This window comes from Callorhinus ursinus, unplaced genomic scaffold (assembly GCF_003265705.2).
Source record: "Callorhinus ursinus isolate GAN/ISIS: 27379988/994484 unplaced genomic scaffold, GSC_fseal_2.0 scaffold10, whole genome shotgun sequence".
Taxonomy (NCBI): Eukaryota; Metazoa; Chordata; class Mammalia; order Carnivora; family Otariidae; genus Callorhinus; species Callorhinus ursinus.
In genome coordinates this window covers 76,046,494-76,063,156 of record NW_027397072.1, presented here as the reverse complement: position 1 = coordinate 76,063,156, position 16,663 = coordinate 76,046,494, and the positions used below count along the sequence as shown (strand labels likewise).

General features: G+C 36.2%; 1 protein-coding gene across 2 annotated transcripts in view; it reads right to left on the bottom strand.

Moving 5' to 3' along the window:
* LRPPRC (leucine rich pentatricopeptide repeat containing) overlaps nt 1–16,663 on the bottom strand; it is a 105,061-nt gene that overhangs the window by 22,879 nt on the left and 65,519 nt on the right. For both annotated transcript variants that reach the window (XM_025868917.2, XM_073897778.1), the window contains 4 exons: nt 10,572–10,640; nt 9,651–9,741; nt 2,804–2,946; nt 2,563–2,671 (listed from right to left, as the gene is read on the bottom strand). In XM_025868917.2, the coding sequence (XP_025724702.1) occupies nt 2,563–2,671; nt 2,804–2,946; nt 9,651–9,741; nt 10,572–10,640 (412 nt within the window). The remainder of the gene's footprint in view (nt 1–2,562; nt 2,672–2,803; nt 2,947–9,650; nt 9,742–10,571; nt 10,641–16,663) is intronic.

The window sequence follows — 16,663 nt, the reverse complement described above, 5'->3', positions numbered from 1 at the left end:
AAGCATAGTTTGTTTGCTCAATGAAAATATACAATAAGCACAATTGAGTATTTAACATTAACAAAATAATCTAGGAAATCTTACTAGTTGTTTTCTAAAATTGTAGTTTATTTTAAAGATTTATTAGAGAGAGAGAGCGCGCACGCACACTCACGCACACGAGCAGGGGAGGGGCAAAGGGAGAGGGAGAAGCAGCAGACTCCCCACTGAGTGCAGAGCCCAACACAGGGCTTGATCTCAGATCTTACAACCCGTGAGATCACAACCTGAGCTGAAATCAACAGTCGGATGCTTAACCAACTGAGCTGCCCAGGTGCCCCGAAAATTAAAATCTTTGTATGAAATCGGATGGCTCTGTTTATTATTCTCTATTAGTTGGAAAAAAGATAGAAAGAAAGAGGCTATCACTGTAATGCACCACACTCATTTGTCACAGGTTTCTGGTGTGAAAGTCAGTATACTAAGCTATCAGAAATTGGATAAAGTACTAACACGAGCAATCAATTTTCAAAGTATTAATGTTTTGCTAAGCATCCAAATCCTGAGATATACACAAAACTAAAAACTCTGAAGAATTAACAGGATAAACCAGTTAAATAAATATAAATTGTATATTAAAACTAGAATAGGGGTATGTTTATAGTAATAAGCAGTGCATTATATTTATTTAGTTAACTAGTTGTTTTTACTTAAATAAAAGTTTTTAAAAAGGTGACATACGAAGGAGTTCTAGAATCTTCAGTTACCTTATACACTAATTTTATACTCATTTCAGTCTAATCAAAATTCCACTACTGAAATAGTACTAATGGTCATAATTAACTTTATATTTAGGTTTAACAACATATATATGGTGAAAGACTCAAGGATGTATATAGGGAATATGCCGCAAAGGAAAATGATCCAAAGAATAAAGTTACTATTCATGATTGAGAAAGCATAAGAGCTTGGCTTATTCTTTCCTCGTACACTTTATGTCACTGTCACAAAATTCTAATTAAGTAAAGAAATTAAGAGGTTCTGTAAAATTCTAAATTGATTCTTTTCTACTGAACAGAGCTCAAAACTGTCAACACTAAAATGAAAAAAACAATCTGCTGCATAATGGTTAAAGTATCATAAAGCATACTTGAAAATCCACACAAAACTGAAGGAATTAAAGATAATGTCAGCATGCTATGGAGAAAAATTAACAAAAGTGAAGGATACAACAGTAACATAAGATTTTGAAAGAGTACAATGAAGTCTAAATGGAAATGTCTGTAATATAATAGGCAAGCTGGTATCAGAGGGTTCAAGATGGTCATAAAAATTTTAAATAGTCATAATAGTGATAGGCATTCCACTTCAGGAAAGTTTACCACGAGAGTAAAGGAAGAGCAAGACACAGACCTCATGTCCGGCCTCCAACCTTTAAATACAACATACATGAGTATGGTGCTTAATGCCCTACTCATTTTCTGCTTTCAAATAAATGTGAAATCTATAATAAATATATTTGCCAAAAAACATTCATGATCATGCTATTTTCAAAGTATAATTTTTGATAAAATGTATGCCTATTTTAGTTTTTATTATAAAAGATTTCAAACATACAGAAAAATATAAAGAATAGGGGCGCCTGGGTGGCTCAGTTGGTTAAGCGTCTGCCTCCGGCTCAGGTCGTGATCCCAGGCTCCTGGGATCCAGCCCCGCATTGGGCTGCTCCCTGTTCCCGCGGGAAGCCTGTTTCTCCCTCTCCCACTCCCCCTGCTTGTGTTCCCTCTCTCGCTGTGTCTCTCTCTGTCAAATACAAAAATAAAATCTTTAAAAAAAAAAAAACAAAAAAATATAAAGAATAGTATAATGGACGCTTCCATATGCCCATCACCTGTATCTAACAATTACTATCATTTTGCCAGATTTGCTTTATCTTTGTTCCTTATGGCTTAGGTATTTTAAAATATATTATAGATATCTTGATTTTTTTTTTCATCTCTCAGTACTTCGTTAAGATCTCAAAATTTAAGGACACTGTCCTATAAATCTTAACAGCACTATCATATCTACTAAAAATGAGGTAGGGGTGCCTGGCTGGCTGAGTCAGAAGAGTATGAGACTCCTGATCTCAAGCCCTATGTTGGGTGTAGAGATTACTAAAAAAATAAAATAAAATAAATAAATTTTAAAAAATGAGATAATTCCTTAATATTATCTACTACTCAGTTGTTTTCCCAACTACCCCAAAATGTCTTTGTTAATTTAAAAAACAAAAGAAAATAATTAAGATATTTAAGTTCCATCGCTGTCCTAGAGCACTACTAATTTTTTTTTTTAAAGATTTTATTTATTTATTTGAGAGAGAGAATGAGCATGAGAGGGGGGGAGGGTCAGAGGGAGAAGCAGACTCCCTGCTCAGCAGGGACCCCGATGTGGGACTCGATCCCGGGACTCCAGGATCATGACCTGAGCCGAAGGCAGTCGCTTAACCAACTGAGCCACCCAGGCGCCCGAGCACTACTAATTTGTTAAAAGGGCTTAGATCCCATGTTGCTGTTAGAAGACCCCAGCATATAGATTTACCTTTGCTTTTCTTCTGTTGGCAGGCATTCAACAGATCTTTCTGGATATTACTTTCTGCACGTGAGGGTGATGAAGAATTCAGGGAGTGCTTTTCACCCTCATACCACAACTGAAAGACAAAAGTATTCAGTTAAACAAAACCTTGTATATAGAGTGACCTTTTTAGTATAAAGCTGGGCTAATTACGCCCTAGTTATACCAACAACAAAACCTGTTATGCTTACAGTTAAAAACAAATTACCTCAGGTACGTCAAAAGGAACCTCCTGATTACTGTTTCTAAGGATTTCTGCTAATAATCTTAATGTCTTTGCACGAGGAATAATATTTTCTTCTTGCATTTTATTCCACACAGCATCAGCTCTTTGCCAGTCACCATTTATTTCTGTAAAGTTTGATTAAGGAGAAATTAATGAACATACTAAGTCGAATTCATAAAAATGTTTAGAATTTTCTCCTATTTGATGTTGAAGTAAAGCATTATTCCAAATATTGCTTCCAAGGAAAAGAACAGGATGATTGTGGACCAAAGGCTTAAAGACTTCCTTCTGTATGCCTTCTGAGTTTTCAACAATGGGAATTCCTTACCTATTAAAAAACAACCCCCACCCCACTTTACTACACACTTTGAAAATCATGTTAATAAAGTCTTTTTAAAGTTACCGAGAAGTTGCCCACCGCTGAAATCAGAATCAGAAATAGGTAACAATTCCAAACTATGCCCATGAGGCTTTGGAAAGATGATGTGTACATGTATATAGTATAATACATAGCTGGAGGTCTAAAGTGATTGAAAGTGCACAAATATATGACTTTCTTCAAAAGTGTCAAATCAACAAATCCTTTTCACTTAGTGAACAGGGAGAATTCTGTCTCTTCTGCTGACTTGAAGAATGTCTATCACATTATGTGATAGATTTTTTAATCCCAACAAATAATGCCGTCAGACTAAATAAGTATTTTGGGGCAAGGGAAGTTTATTGGCAGGGAACAGGCAGATCCCTTCACATTGGATAATTGAGTTCCTCTTATGTGGTAACCTAATCTTCACAAATAGCAAAAACTTAATAATCAAGACTGTACTTTTAAACATTCTAATAGGTTTTGAAAAGAGAACAGGTCAAGTCATTTAATATAATAAACTTTTGCTTGTGAAAAACTAGACCAAAATATGAAAAATATCATGACACTAATTAAGTTCAATACAATAAATTAAGCACAAAGAAATACTGTTTTAACTGTGTTTTTTTTAATTTTCATATATGAATAAAAAGTTATCTTCATTGTGTATAGTCAGCTCCTAGAAGGGGGCTGCACAAATGTTCCAGAAAACATAGGTAAATATATTTCTCAAAAATACAAAAATACTAAAAGAGATGGGATTTTCCTAGATTCCTCCACACCTGTCCAACTGAAAAGCTACGTTTTGATAACTGATGGCTCCTGGAAGTAAAAAACTCAAAGAACAAAAACAAAACACATTCCTGCTCCATCAGAAACATACAACAAAGAAAACGGTAATAGTAAGAAAATTTCCCCAGGTCATACACCGATTGCAATGACTTTGTACATACTTTGATAATAAAATCAGTCACTTTAAAACCCTTAAATTTATAATCTATTTTCAAAACAAGACTCTGATAAGCTAATTAATTATGTTTTCCCTACATTAAAATGTTCTCATGTAATGTAAAATTCAAGAGTAACTTTTCAAGTATACGAATATATAAAACTAATCGGATTAAATAAATGAAAAACAAAACCCCAAGCTCCAGCATCTTTAATTCTGTAGAAGAGATAAGGTGGAACATTCTGTCCCCTGCCAGAGGGTACACCTGTGGACTGTGGAAGACATAGTTAGGGAAGGTGTCCAAGAACTGGAAACAGCACTGCTAAGGTGGTTTTTAAAGAGATTCATTTTTAAGATAACATGAATACTGAAGAGAAGGTGGGTGGAGGATGTACAACTCTGTCTTCAACTGTAGGAACTCTAGGAAAGTAATTTCTTCTTCTTCTAAAAAAGGCACGAGTATATGAAAGCTTCTACTTTGGGAGGACAAAAGGTATTACAGAGATGCACCTTTAATTAAAACGGACTAGCAACTTTTACAAGAAATTATTTCAGGGTGCCTGGGTGGCTCAGTTGGTTAAGTGTCTGCCTTTGGCTCAGGTCATGATCCCAGGGTCCTGGGATTGAGCCCCCCATCAGGCTCCCGTCTCAGCAGGGAGTCTGCCTCTCCCTCTCCATTTGCCTCTCCCCCAGCTCATGCTCTTTCTCGCTCTCAAATAAATAAAATCTTAAAAAAAAAAGAATATTTCAAAATACATGAAAATTAGATAGCATATATAACATGAAACAACTCATTTATATTTACACACACACACACACACACACGGACACACACACAGACACACACACACACACACAACAGACAGACATAAAACACGTACTTTTTTTTTGCTTAAAGGGAAAAAACTTCTTGGAAATATGCCTGGATCACTAAATATGTAACAAACATTTGAGACAATCAAACTAGTCGGTGTGCCAACACCTGCACCTGTGTGTAAATCCTTACAAAAAGCACAGAAAGGTCATGCCTTTCTGACGTAATAGCCATCTGGGGCTTAAAATCCCTCCTACCAGGATAACAATGATCATACTTGCTACCTGAAGAATCAAACAGCCATAAATCTGGGCTCTGACCAAGGACTGGACACTGCCTGTACAATCCCATCATCACATTCCTGGAACTCATGGTTCCCCCTCTTTAAAAAAACAAGGCAGGGCAGGGGGCAGGGTGCCTGGGTGGCTCAGTCATTAAGCATCTGCCTTTGGCTCAGGTCATGATCCCAGAGTCCTGGGATCAAGTCCTGCATCGGACTCCTTACCCAGCGGGGAGTCTGCTTCTCCCTCTGCCTGCCACTCTCCCTTCTTCTGCCTGCCATTCTCCCTGCTGTGCTGACAAATAAATAAATAAAATCTTAAAAAAAAAAAACAAAACGAACAAGGGGGCTAACTACTAAATAATCTCTCAGAACTAGTTAAGCTATTCAACCCAACAATTTTGGACACTACTATAAGAATACACACAGTAGTGGGGCTGTAATTTATGGCTATATGACCAGTGAGTAATAATAAGAGTTGGCACTGCGCATACAGTCTCTATGGTACTGAACTAAGAGATGAAAACTTCTAGTTCAGGGTTTTAATTGTAAAACTAAGTTTTTACATATTACTGATCAGATGGGGCCATTTATTATGGTCTCTAAATAAGCTTCCCTCTAAAATAAGGAATCCAAGTCCAGGGTAGAGATGCAACACAAGCCTGGACTGTCTTGTTCTGCCTGAAAACAATCAAAGACTACAGAGGTGTGTCAAATGACATAGGAGCCAACATAAAGGAGTCCCCACTGGTCAAAGACGGAACAATCTGAGCACCCAAAAGGATAATGATTGCAATAACCTGAAACACAAATATATTTAAAAAAAATTCATGAACTCACAAATTAAAAATTAATGGTCAACTTTGGAGGTTCCAAAGGCACCAGCACTTAAACTCGGTATTAAAGAGAAAAGGCACTGATCTCTCCCTGCGAATTTATTTCATATTAAGTATAAAAGGAAGCCATAAAATATAATATAGAGTATGAAACATGTAGCGTATAAAACAATCAAAATAATAGGTATATACGTAAAAAGTATAATAGAAATATAGAGAGAAAACACTGGAAGGATGGCCAATTGACAAGTTACTTCTGAGGGGTGGACAAAATGACATTTCCACTTTTGATTCTGTACACTATTGTATTGCGGGGAAGCCATACAGTGTGAAAAGAAATGTCAGTGGCCGTAAGTACTTGAAGAAAATAGCACAAAAACAATTTCTGATGTAGAACAAATGCCAAAGTTGTAAATTTTGGATTTTTAAAAATAGATTTGAAAAAATTTTAAGGTAAAATTACAAATGTAAAGCAGTTTTATTTTCCAATAATGTATACAAATAATAAACTATCTGTATATATGTAAAAAGAAACTGCAATGTTTAGAATACAATAAAATGTTCAGTAAGAAGGTAAAAATATTGTCATCTGAAAATAACGGCACGTTCTTTATGCAGGTGAGGGATTGCTTCATTCATGTAATATTTGTTATAGGTCTAGGAACTAGTATTGCAAGACTGTCACAATGCAAGGTCAAAGTGTATTAGAAAAGACAGAAATAAAGTTTGAATTGTGACAGATTCTTTTAATAGACCATCTATGAACATCCTACTGCATAGAGTAAGCAGAAAATGAAACACTTTTAGTACAAGTAGTATTTAAAGATATGAAAAGTTTCATTTTCTATTTCTTAATCTAGCCTATGGTTATATGAATATTGGCTATCATAAACCATTGAGCAATGTGTATCTCTGTTTTGTGCCTGTTTCTGTAGTATGTTGTAATTCACAACATTAAGTGTGCAGGTGTGTGGCGGTGGATACCATTCTAAAGCAAAGCAAAACTGCTCTTCAACAAATACCCAAAAATAATTAGGCCACCCTCTTTCAGGGACCAAAATTACATCATAAGAAAGAACGAGCTCCAGTCAGTTAAACGTCTGCCTTCGGCTCAGGTCATGATCCCAGGATCCTGGGATTGAGCCCTGCATCTGGCCCCTGCTCAGTGGGGAGCCTGCTTCTCCCTCTCCCTCCTGCTCATGCTCTTTCTCTCTCAAATGAATAAATAAAATCTTAAAAAGAAAAAAAGAATGAGCTCATAAAAAGTTCCAGAAGGCCAAACAAATTATTTTCTCAGATATTCACAATCCACAATATGGATTTTTCAAGTACAATAGGGCATTTCATATATCATATGTTCCTTTTCAAATAAATTGAGTCCATAGTGCTTTATAAATTATTTAACATGTTTAAATAAGTGGGTCCAAGGGCAAAATGGAAAGAGAGGCCAACAAAGGAGAGGTTGTCTGTTCTTCAGAAAGGGGAGGATTACCACATTATCTATTTATAGCACTACAAAGGTATGAAGTATACAAACTGGGTTAAAAAGTATACTTCATTATAATGATTCCTCTCACTTCCAGCCTTACAAGAGGCCACCCTCACGTTACAGGGCTCTTCAGACTATTGGCTCTAATACAGAGCAAAAAACTGGAGGAAGGTGTCCAACAGAGGAAAGCGAGGGGATTAAGGAGAAAAAAATGGTAATAAACCTCAGAGACTCCTTATTCCTAAAGGAAATTTTAGGATGAACTTAGAAGTTGTTTTCTTTTTCTTTTTTAAAAAAGCATCAGCAAAATGTCATCTCCACTGGAAAAAGAGGTTTGTGAGGCTGGCCACCTCCACCTCCCATGGACTACCACTGTACCTTGTGCATTCTTCCAGTTGTTCTTTCACTCCATATTCTTAGTCTTGGTTACAGGCCTAACCACACAGAGGTTTTTTTATCTGCAGTGTCCTCTTCAATATCTAGCATGGTTAGGGATTACGGTCCTCTGGGGGGACTACTTTAACTGCTAAGACTCATTTGGATACATTCAGGGTTTGTTTTTCTTTTTCTGGAAGTTGGTATAAAATTAAAATTTAAGCATGAAATAGTTCCTCAAAAGGAACAAAGGGGTGGAGAAGGGAAAGAATTAGCACTTGAATAAATACAGGTTATAACCCACCAATTAAGGACTAAACGCCTAAAACATAAGTTTTCTAATTGTATATACTCAGTAACAACCTCAGTATTATGTGCCAGAATTTGACCATTCAAGCTAAAAAATTGAATTTTAAGAATTTTAAGAATTACACAGTAAAGTGTGCACTTCAATGCAACCAACAACTGAAGTATAAATTTTACAGCAAGTCGTATTATTTATACCATCAACACAGAAGATAAAGCTTCTAATGATAATACAAATTCAAAAAGACAAATGAGTTAACTTATTCACTGCTATCTGTTTGGTGAAGGAAAATTTCCCATAAGAAAAACAAAATAACTAGATCAAATGTCTGGGAGGGAGGGAGGGAAGGAAAGAAGGAAGGAAGGAAGGAAGGAAGGAAGGAAGGAAGGTAGGAAGGTAGGTGGGTTTGTCACTGACTCTTCTAAGAGTTGTTCCTCTCCACCCAAATACCCTAAAGAGATTGCAAAGTTCCCAGGTGTATAAATTGAAATTGACATACTAGAACAGTTTGGTTAATAGAGATCAAAAGTTTCAGAACACAAACACAAATCCAGCCTAAGGAAACAACTATGGGTGTGAACAAAGATTAAGGTACAAAGATGCAGCACTGTTTTATAACATGTAAAATGGAATTCTAGTCACATGTCTAGCATAAGGAGATTGGCTGGGTAAATTCTAGTGTAGCCATTCAATGTAGTCATTTGTAGGTAATAAAATGTAAGAAAATGTTTATACTATAGATTTGGTCAAAACTGTATTAGAATATAATCAAATTTAAAAAATTGTTTAGTGATGAGTCTGTGTATCAGTACGCATTTTTCTGGAAAAAGATCTTTTTTTTTTTTTTTAAAGATTTTATTTATTTATTTGACAGAGAGACATCAAGAGAGGAAACAAGAGCAGGGACAGCAGCGGGGGGGTGGGGGGGAAGAAGCAGGCTCCCCGCCAAGCAAGGAGCCCAGTGCGGGGCTTGATCCCAAGATCATGACCGGAGCCGAAGGCAGAGCTTAATGACGGAGCCACCCAGGCGCCCCTGGAAAAAGATCTTATACACATGAACATGTTAGTGATTGTGTGATTTATAGTAGTTATTGGTAAGTCTACTGAAGGACTTAAATAAAAGGAAAAAAATCGGTCTATCCTCAAAAAGTTCTATTAAATTCTGTGGCCCTGATGAAGATTTTTCTCACCTTCTCATTACTGCAGTTAAGATTGTCAGAAATTATGAAAATTGTATGGTGTCTAGTGATACAATATAACATTCTGTGATAAAATTCAATCTGGCCTCTAAAATTAGCCTCTGTTGAAGACCACACATTTGACAATCACTAGACCTTCCTGATATTCCTTTCTTGCACCTGCCTTCAATAGAATAAATGTCTCAAGATGAGAACATGAGGAATAGTTAGATTACTTACTATATAATTTTAGCAGACTGTAGTACAGCTGGTCTCTATCACATTCAAACAGCTTCTGTGTCAGCTCCACTAATTTTTCTAGAATTTCAACCTTAAAAATAAGATTAACAACAGATGGATCTAGACTGTGTAAAGGATATATTTTATAGTTGACAAATCTCAGTTTAATAATCCTTCAAACAAGCTTTACCCAAAGGGCAGATCAACTTCACTTCAAAAGTTAAAGAGCCGAGCATAACAATGTGAATGTATTTAATGCCACTGAAGTGAAAACTTTAAAATGGTTAAAAAGATAAATTTTATATGTTATATATGTAGCTTACCATAATCAAAAGCAATTTTTTTTTAAAGTTAAAAAGCTGAAGGACTCTGTAGTCAAGAACAAAACATGAACAGTATTCTGCTTAAGGGAACCTCCATGAAGATGCATTTTGAAGAATTCAAAGATATTTGCGTAGGGGACTCAATGAGTATATCCTCTATTTATTAATAAGAATACTCCTCCACCCAAGTGTTATACTCCTCTTCCCCTATGGCTTTCACTTGGCAGGATATGAACAGATATCTGCACTGGAGGAGACGTCAAGTAGATATTCCACTGGGCTCCCATAAGTGACTCCTCTGGTCACTAAGGACTGAAGCAGATTTAAATTGCAAAGGAAACAAGGTTAGCCTGCTCAAGCCAACAACTAGGATAAAGCAAGCTAAAATCTTCAGGGCCCAAATTAAAACTTTTAGGGATTTTACTGAACCTCAGAAACAAGAATTAAGCTACTGCTTATTTGGAAAACCAAGATAATGCTGCTTCCATTAATAAGGCTATATGTCCTGAAATCCCCAAATGCTCATATGACATGTAGGAAGGACACCTGCTTTCTACTCACAGTTTTAGGTGCTTGAGACCAGAAATTAAACACAAACCTGATTACTTGAAATACATCTATCACAAAACCACTGAAGTCTTGTAGATCGAGCTCTAATGCCTGGAGTCTGTAAAATAAAATCATCATATAACACATGAGGTAAGGCTTAGCTAAATGTTAATCTTCCCTCAAAGACAATAGTTCTCCTTCTAATGAATTTGCTGCCTCCTTCCCAAATACTATAATAAAAGAAACCTATAACTTAATACCACAGTTACCAAAGACTTTTAGGATTAAAACAGAGCATAAACAATAGCCTATATTTAACCAGTATCCAGAAAATTTGGGTTATGTCAAAATGTTGCTTTGCAGGTCAATTTTCATTCCATAAATCTTTAAATATTAAAATGGTTAAACTTTCTTTAGTTTAAAAAGAAACCTTGACTCGGTGAACTAAATCAACTCCAAAAGATGTCAAATTAAACACACACACACTTCAGAGATCCCAATGGATTCAGGAAGCAAAAATTATTGTTACACAAACTTACTAACCATCATCATAACAATAAACCAATGGCTTTTACTTTTAAAAGAAACATGCTTTGTAAAATTTAGCGATAAAAGTATTCCGACTACCACGAATGTTTGCCTACTATCTAAAACTAAATGTGTAAAGAGCGAGGTACTTAAAATAAGGTAAGGACTTAAAATTAGTTCACAGTCTTAGTTTATTTCTATTACTGAGATATATGTTATATCCTCAATCAGAAATTACTAGGGTTTAGTCAGTAACTCTGGCTTCAAAGCACTTATTTTATAATTTTGGATACTGGAATAAAAGGCAAACTAATTCACACATAATTCCAAGGATTTGTCACTATAACTATAGTATTTTCATCATGTGTAAGAGGGTTTCCCCATTAAATACTACATTTCAATCACAGCATTATGATAAGAAAACTACATACTCATTAGCCCTGGCTGCTCCAGTCTAGAGGAGGTACCTCCACTGATTTCTCCCCTCAGCTCTGTTGACTAAACCAGGGATCCCTCAAATCTGATCTCTTATTTAGAAGTCAGGATTTTTTTATTCCTTAAAATAATACTGTACAATGTTAAATTAAGAAACGAAGCAGACACTAACATCTCAGAGCTTTGGCAGAATGACAGAAAAACTGGTACAGTATAAGTTGTAAAGTGCTCTCATTCGGACTGTGCAAGTATGCGCATTTTGGGATACAAGAAATAAATGCTGACTAAATCAACTGTTGAAATATATTCTCAAATATCATTAGTATGTGCATTTGCACACAATTTCTACTCAAGGATTTTCTCACATTACCTCTTTGATTTCCCATGCATTACACTGAAAATGAAACCAAATGAAATCAAATGTATACAAAAAGCCCTTTCAAAAATACTGCACCGTCCTCTTTAGAAGAAGGAGAAAATGCAAGGACTACATTCACTTATAACTTCAACTTATTGCTGATCCAAATGCCAATGATTTAAATAGCACAACTTTTATGGTAAACACTTCCTTTTTGTGGCTGATTAATCTGCCCGTCACTGTCAGGACAGCTGACTTATACGGCAGATATTCCTATGTTTCATTTTGAAATTGAGAACTGTTTTTACATTATAAATCTCAATCATCAAAAGAACATCTAGGTCAGATTAACTAAATCTCCTAGGCTTCTGTAATAGTCTACATTTCTGGCTTATCTCTTAACATGTTATTGAATTTTAAGCACTACAAGTTGAAAGTAAAAATAGAAAATGTAATAAAAATATGGAGAATAGAATTCTAATTGGGATGCTATTTAACTTACCATAAACCATTCAGTGCCTAAATAAAACAATGAACTTACCTAATTTTTTCTGTTTTTGCTACATATAATCTAATTAATGGACAGTGAGAATAAAATAATTATTGTAATAAAAAACCTGGCATGTTTGTTTCCACTGAGGTTACTGTACTTCAAAACATTCTTTTGGAAGTTCCAATTTAGTACTAGGTTCACTTGTATAAGAAGAGTAATGCAAAATAAAAAATAATTTTCATTTAATTTTGTTACATTACTCTGATGTAAATTTGCTGTTACCATAATAGGCTTCTACATACACTAGTAAAAAGACCTATCACGTAATTACTATCTTTAAAGTAGAAAGAAATGAAGATTCTCCTACTTCAAACTCAAGGAAAACCATCTTAAATTTGACTCAAATAAAAGTTTGTACCTGTTTTGATGCCTCCTGCCGTTAATGCTAGAAACATGAAATGGAAAACGAACAACTATTCAAGCCTCATATCCTCTACTCAATGTAGCAGGAAGAAAATCAAGTGCATGAGAGGGAGTGGACAAGCAAAAACAAGAACCCAACTATTTATCTTTATAGCTAGAATAGCAAGGGAAGAAAAAGGGCATCATGGAACTTACTAAATCTTTTAATATTTGTCCTTTTCTCTAAAATCTTCAGAGATAGAGGTGCCTGGGTGGCACAGTCAGTTAAGTGTTTGACTCTTGGTTTCGGTTTAGGTTGTGATCTGAGTCATGAGATCGAGCCCCACGTCAGGCTCCACTCAGCATGGAGTCCGCTTGAGACTCTCTCTCTTCCCCCCTCCCCCCACGCCCACGTGCTCTTTTTCTCAAATAAATAAAAATAAATCTTAAAAACAAATCTTCAGAGATAAGACTTGAGGACCATGTCTAGAGTAAGGAGGAAAATATGACTCAGCAAACATGACCCGCTTAACCACATGTTTGTTACAGGGGATACTAATAAGTAAACTAACTCATGGGAGAAGGGGTATGAATTAGCATGAGAACCAACGTCTCTTAAAATTTGGGAGATCAGGGGAAAAAATAGCTTTAAAAATCCTTCTGAATATGTAAGACCCATTTTGGCTTATTAAGAAAGGCAAATTAGGATAAAACCTTGCATGTGATCTCGTAAGGAACAAAGGCCACAAAGACTGGGAGACCACTGTAATCCAAACTTTTGTCCTAAACACAAAACCATAAAAAGAAGGGTTTTTGTTCCTGAGAAGACAGCAAATTCACTCTGGCTACCATGTGATGGAAGGGTAACAGCAGATAAGAAGAGGGAAAAAGAAAATCAAGAAAGAATAATTCTGGAGAAAGGTGGTGGTTCAGATATTGAGGGGGGTCAATGGAGATCATGCTGCAATATATAAATGCATTCAAATCAAAACACTGCATACCTTAAACTTACATGATGCTATATCTTATGTTTTTAGAAAAGATTTTATTTATTTGAGAGAGAGAGAGAGTGCACAAACACACATGTACGAGTGGTGGGGAGAGGCAGAGGTTAGCAGACTCCCGCTGAGCAGAGCCCGATGCGGGGCTCGATCCCAGGACCCCAGGAAAATGACCTGAGCTGAAGGCAGATGCTTAACTGATTGAGCCACCCAGGCACCCCTATCTTATCTCAATTTAAAAAAGAGAGCAAGATCACAGAGGTAGGAATGATATAGGAGAACGAAGAGAAAATGTGGAATCAGGACCCTATTTCAAATTCCATAACTACCGCTAACTAAACAAGCTCCCAAGCTCCGTACTGACACTCTGAACTAAAGTTTCCCGCCTTAATTACTTCTCAAAGTTGTTTTGTTTTGTGAACCTCCTATGAAGATATACATGAAAACCATTTGGAAACAGAAAAGTGTAACTAATAGTAGTTACATTGTTTAGCTTATAATCTAAGTTTGAACCTCAAAGGAAAAGGCTGAAATGAGAAATGTGAAGCAAATTTATTTTATTTTTTTAAAAAGATTTTATTTATTTGAGAGAGAGAGAGAACAATCACAAGCAGGGAGAGCGGCAGGCAGAAGGAGAGGGGGAGAAGCGGGCTCCCCGATGTGGGACTCAATCCCAGGACCCTGGGAACATGACCTGAGCCAAAGACAGCCGCTTAACCGACTGAGCCACCCAGGCGCCCTGCTAAGCAAATTTAAAGCAGACTCTTATACTCTTACTCAAAGATATTTGTGTTTGTACCTGGAAAACTTAAAAGGCCCTGGCACATGGCAGGCACTAAGTACATGACTGCTGAATTGCTCAAAGGGCTAAGAATAAACATAAATATTTCTTTATGGAAACCTTTAATGTAGTTATTTAACATTTCATATCATCATTTAACTCTTTTCATACTTGTATGTATCATCCCTCCCTGGACTTAATGTCCAGTCTTAAAACACAAAATGAATTATCCAAACAATGTTAATTTATTAAATGACCTTGCAACACTTCCTTCCTGGGAGATGACTGAAGTACCTTAAAAAATACTTGACTGGAAAAATAAAGTCCTTTCTTAAGTGAGAAAATACCAGCTTATTATATGCCAATAAACTGGACAACCAAGAAGAAACATAAATTCCTAGAAATATATAACCTTCCAAAGCTGAATCAGGAAGAATAGAAAATTCGAACAGATCAATCACTAGCAATGAAAATAAATGAGTAATCAAAGTACTCCTAACAAAGAAAAGTTCAGGACCAGACAGCTTCACAGGTGAATTCTACCAAACATTTAAAGAAGAATGAATATCTATTCTTCTCAAATTATTAAAAAAAGAATAGAAGAGATGGGGCGCTTGGGTGGCTCAGTCGTTAAATGTCTGCCTTCGGCTCAGGTCACGATCCCAGGGTCCTGGGATCGAGCCCCACATCGGGCTCCCTGCTCAGTGGGGGGGTCTGCTTCTCCCTCTCCCACTCCCCCTGCTTGTGTTCCCTCTCTTGCTGTCCCTCTCTCTGTCAAATAAATAAAATCTTAAAAAAAAAAAAAAAAAAAAAGAAGAGAAAGGAAAGCTTCCAAATTCATTCTATGAGGCCAGCATTACCCTGGTTAAAAAAAAAAAGAAAGAAAGAAAGAAAAAAAAATACCATCTTATTTTATCATAATTTCTAGCAGAAGAAGCATGGGACTAAACCACAGGAGGCCTGGGCTTTAGACCAAATCTCTGCTATGATGAACCACAGAAGAGGTATCACCTATAAGGACAGAACAAAACCTCTGTCTTTATGTATCAGGGGCCTTAACAGTAATGATGACATTTCACTTACTTCTAAGAAATGATCCTAAGTAAATAATCTGAAAACCAAATATACCTATAAGTTAAGATGTGAATTATGATGATTTCTTTTAATAGTAAAAATTTTTCTCAAAACAGAAATGGGCAAGTAAACTTTAGTTCATTTATACTATAGAATGATGTCATTAAAAATAATGATCAGAAGAGTTCTCAATTACATAGGCATGGAATGCAGAAACAGTGATGTAGGGTGAACCTATGGTCTGATTTATTTCAATTATATATAAAAGAAATATTCACTATATAAAGGACAGAAAAACCACAGAAATGATTAGATGAGTAATGAGATTAACAGTGCATCTTCATACTTGGCATATTTTAAAAAGGAACATGTGTAAATTTTACGTGAATCTAGTCACAGGGGGAAAAAGTCACATTGATCATCATCACTGGTACAACACAGAATACAGTTCACAAAATATTGACCTGATATTATGTAAGTTTGTAAAAATAAGTTGTGAACATTTCCTCAATTTCATTCCAGAACGTGCCAGCAGAACACTGAGAGGATCTAGGTAGGGAGAGTTACCCTGCAGAGGATGAGACTGCAGGCGAGACAGAAGGGCTGACTTCAATACAGGGAAGACTGTCACACAGGAGGAAGGGGATAAAACTAACATTAAGTATTTAATAATGGACCAGACATTCTTTTGAGTGTTATCTGGTAAGAGCCCTAAGAGACAGAACAAAGATAAAAGATGGAAGCACTTTCCTGCCTCAAGGCCTTTGCACAGGGAGTTCCCTCTACCTGAAATGCTTTTGCCTCCCCTCCATGTGGCTGGCCCCCAATTCATCCTTTAGTTCTCATCCCAAATATGGACTTCCTCAGAAAGATCAAATCTGCAATAGGTCTTTTCTACAGCAATTACTGCATTATATAGATTCATTTTTTTAAGGTCTTTTTCTACAACTAGACTGTAAGATGTCATCAATAAGTATTTATTATTGGGGTGCCTGCGTGGCTCAGTTGGTTAAGTGTCTGCCTTTGGCTTGGGTCATGATCCCAGGGTCCTGGGATGGAGCCCCATGTC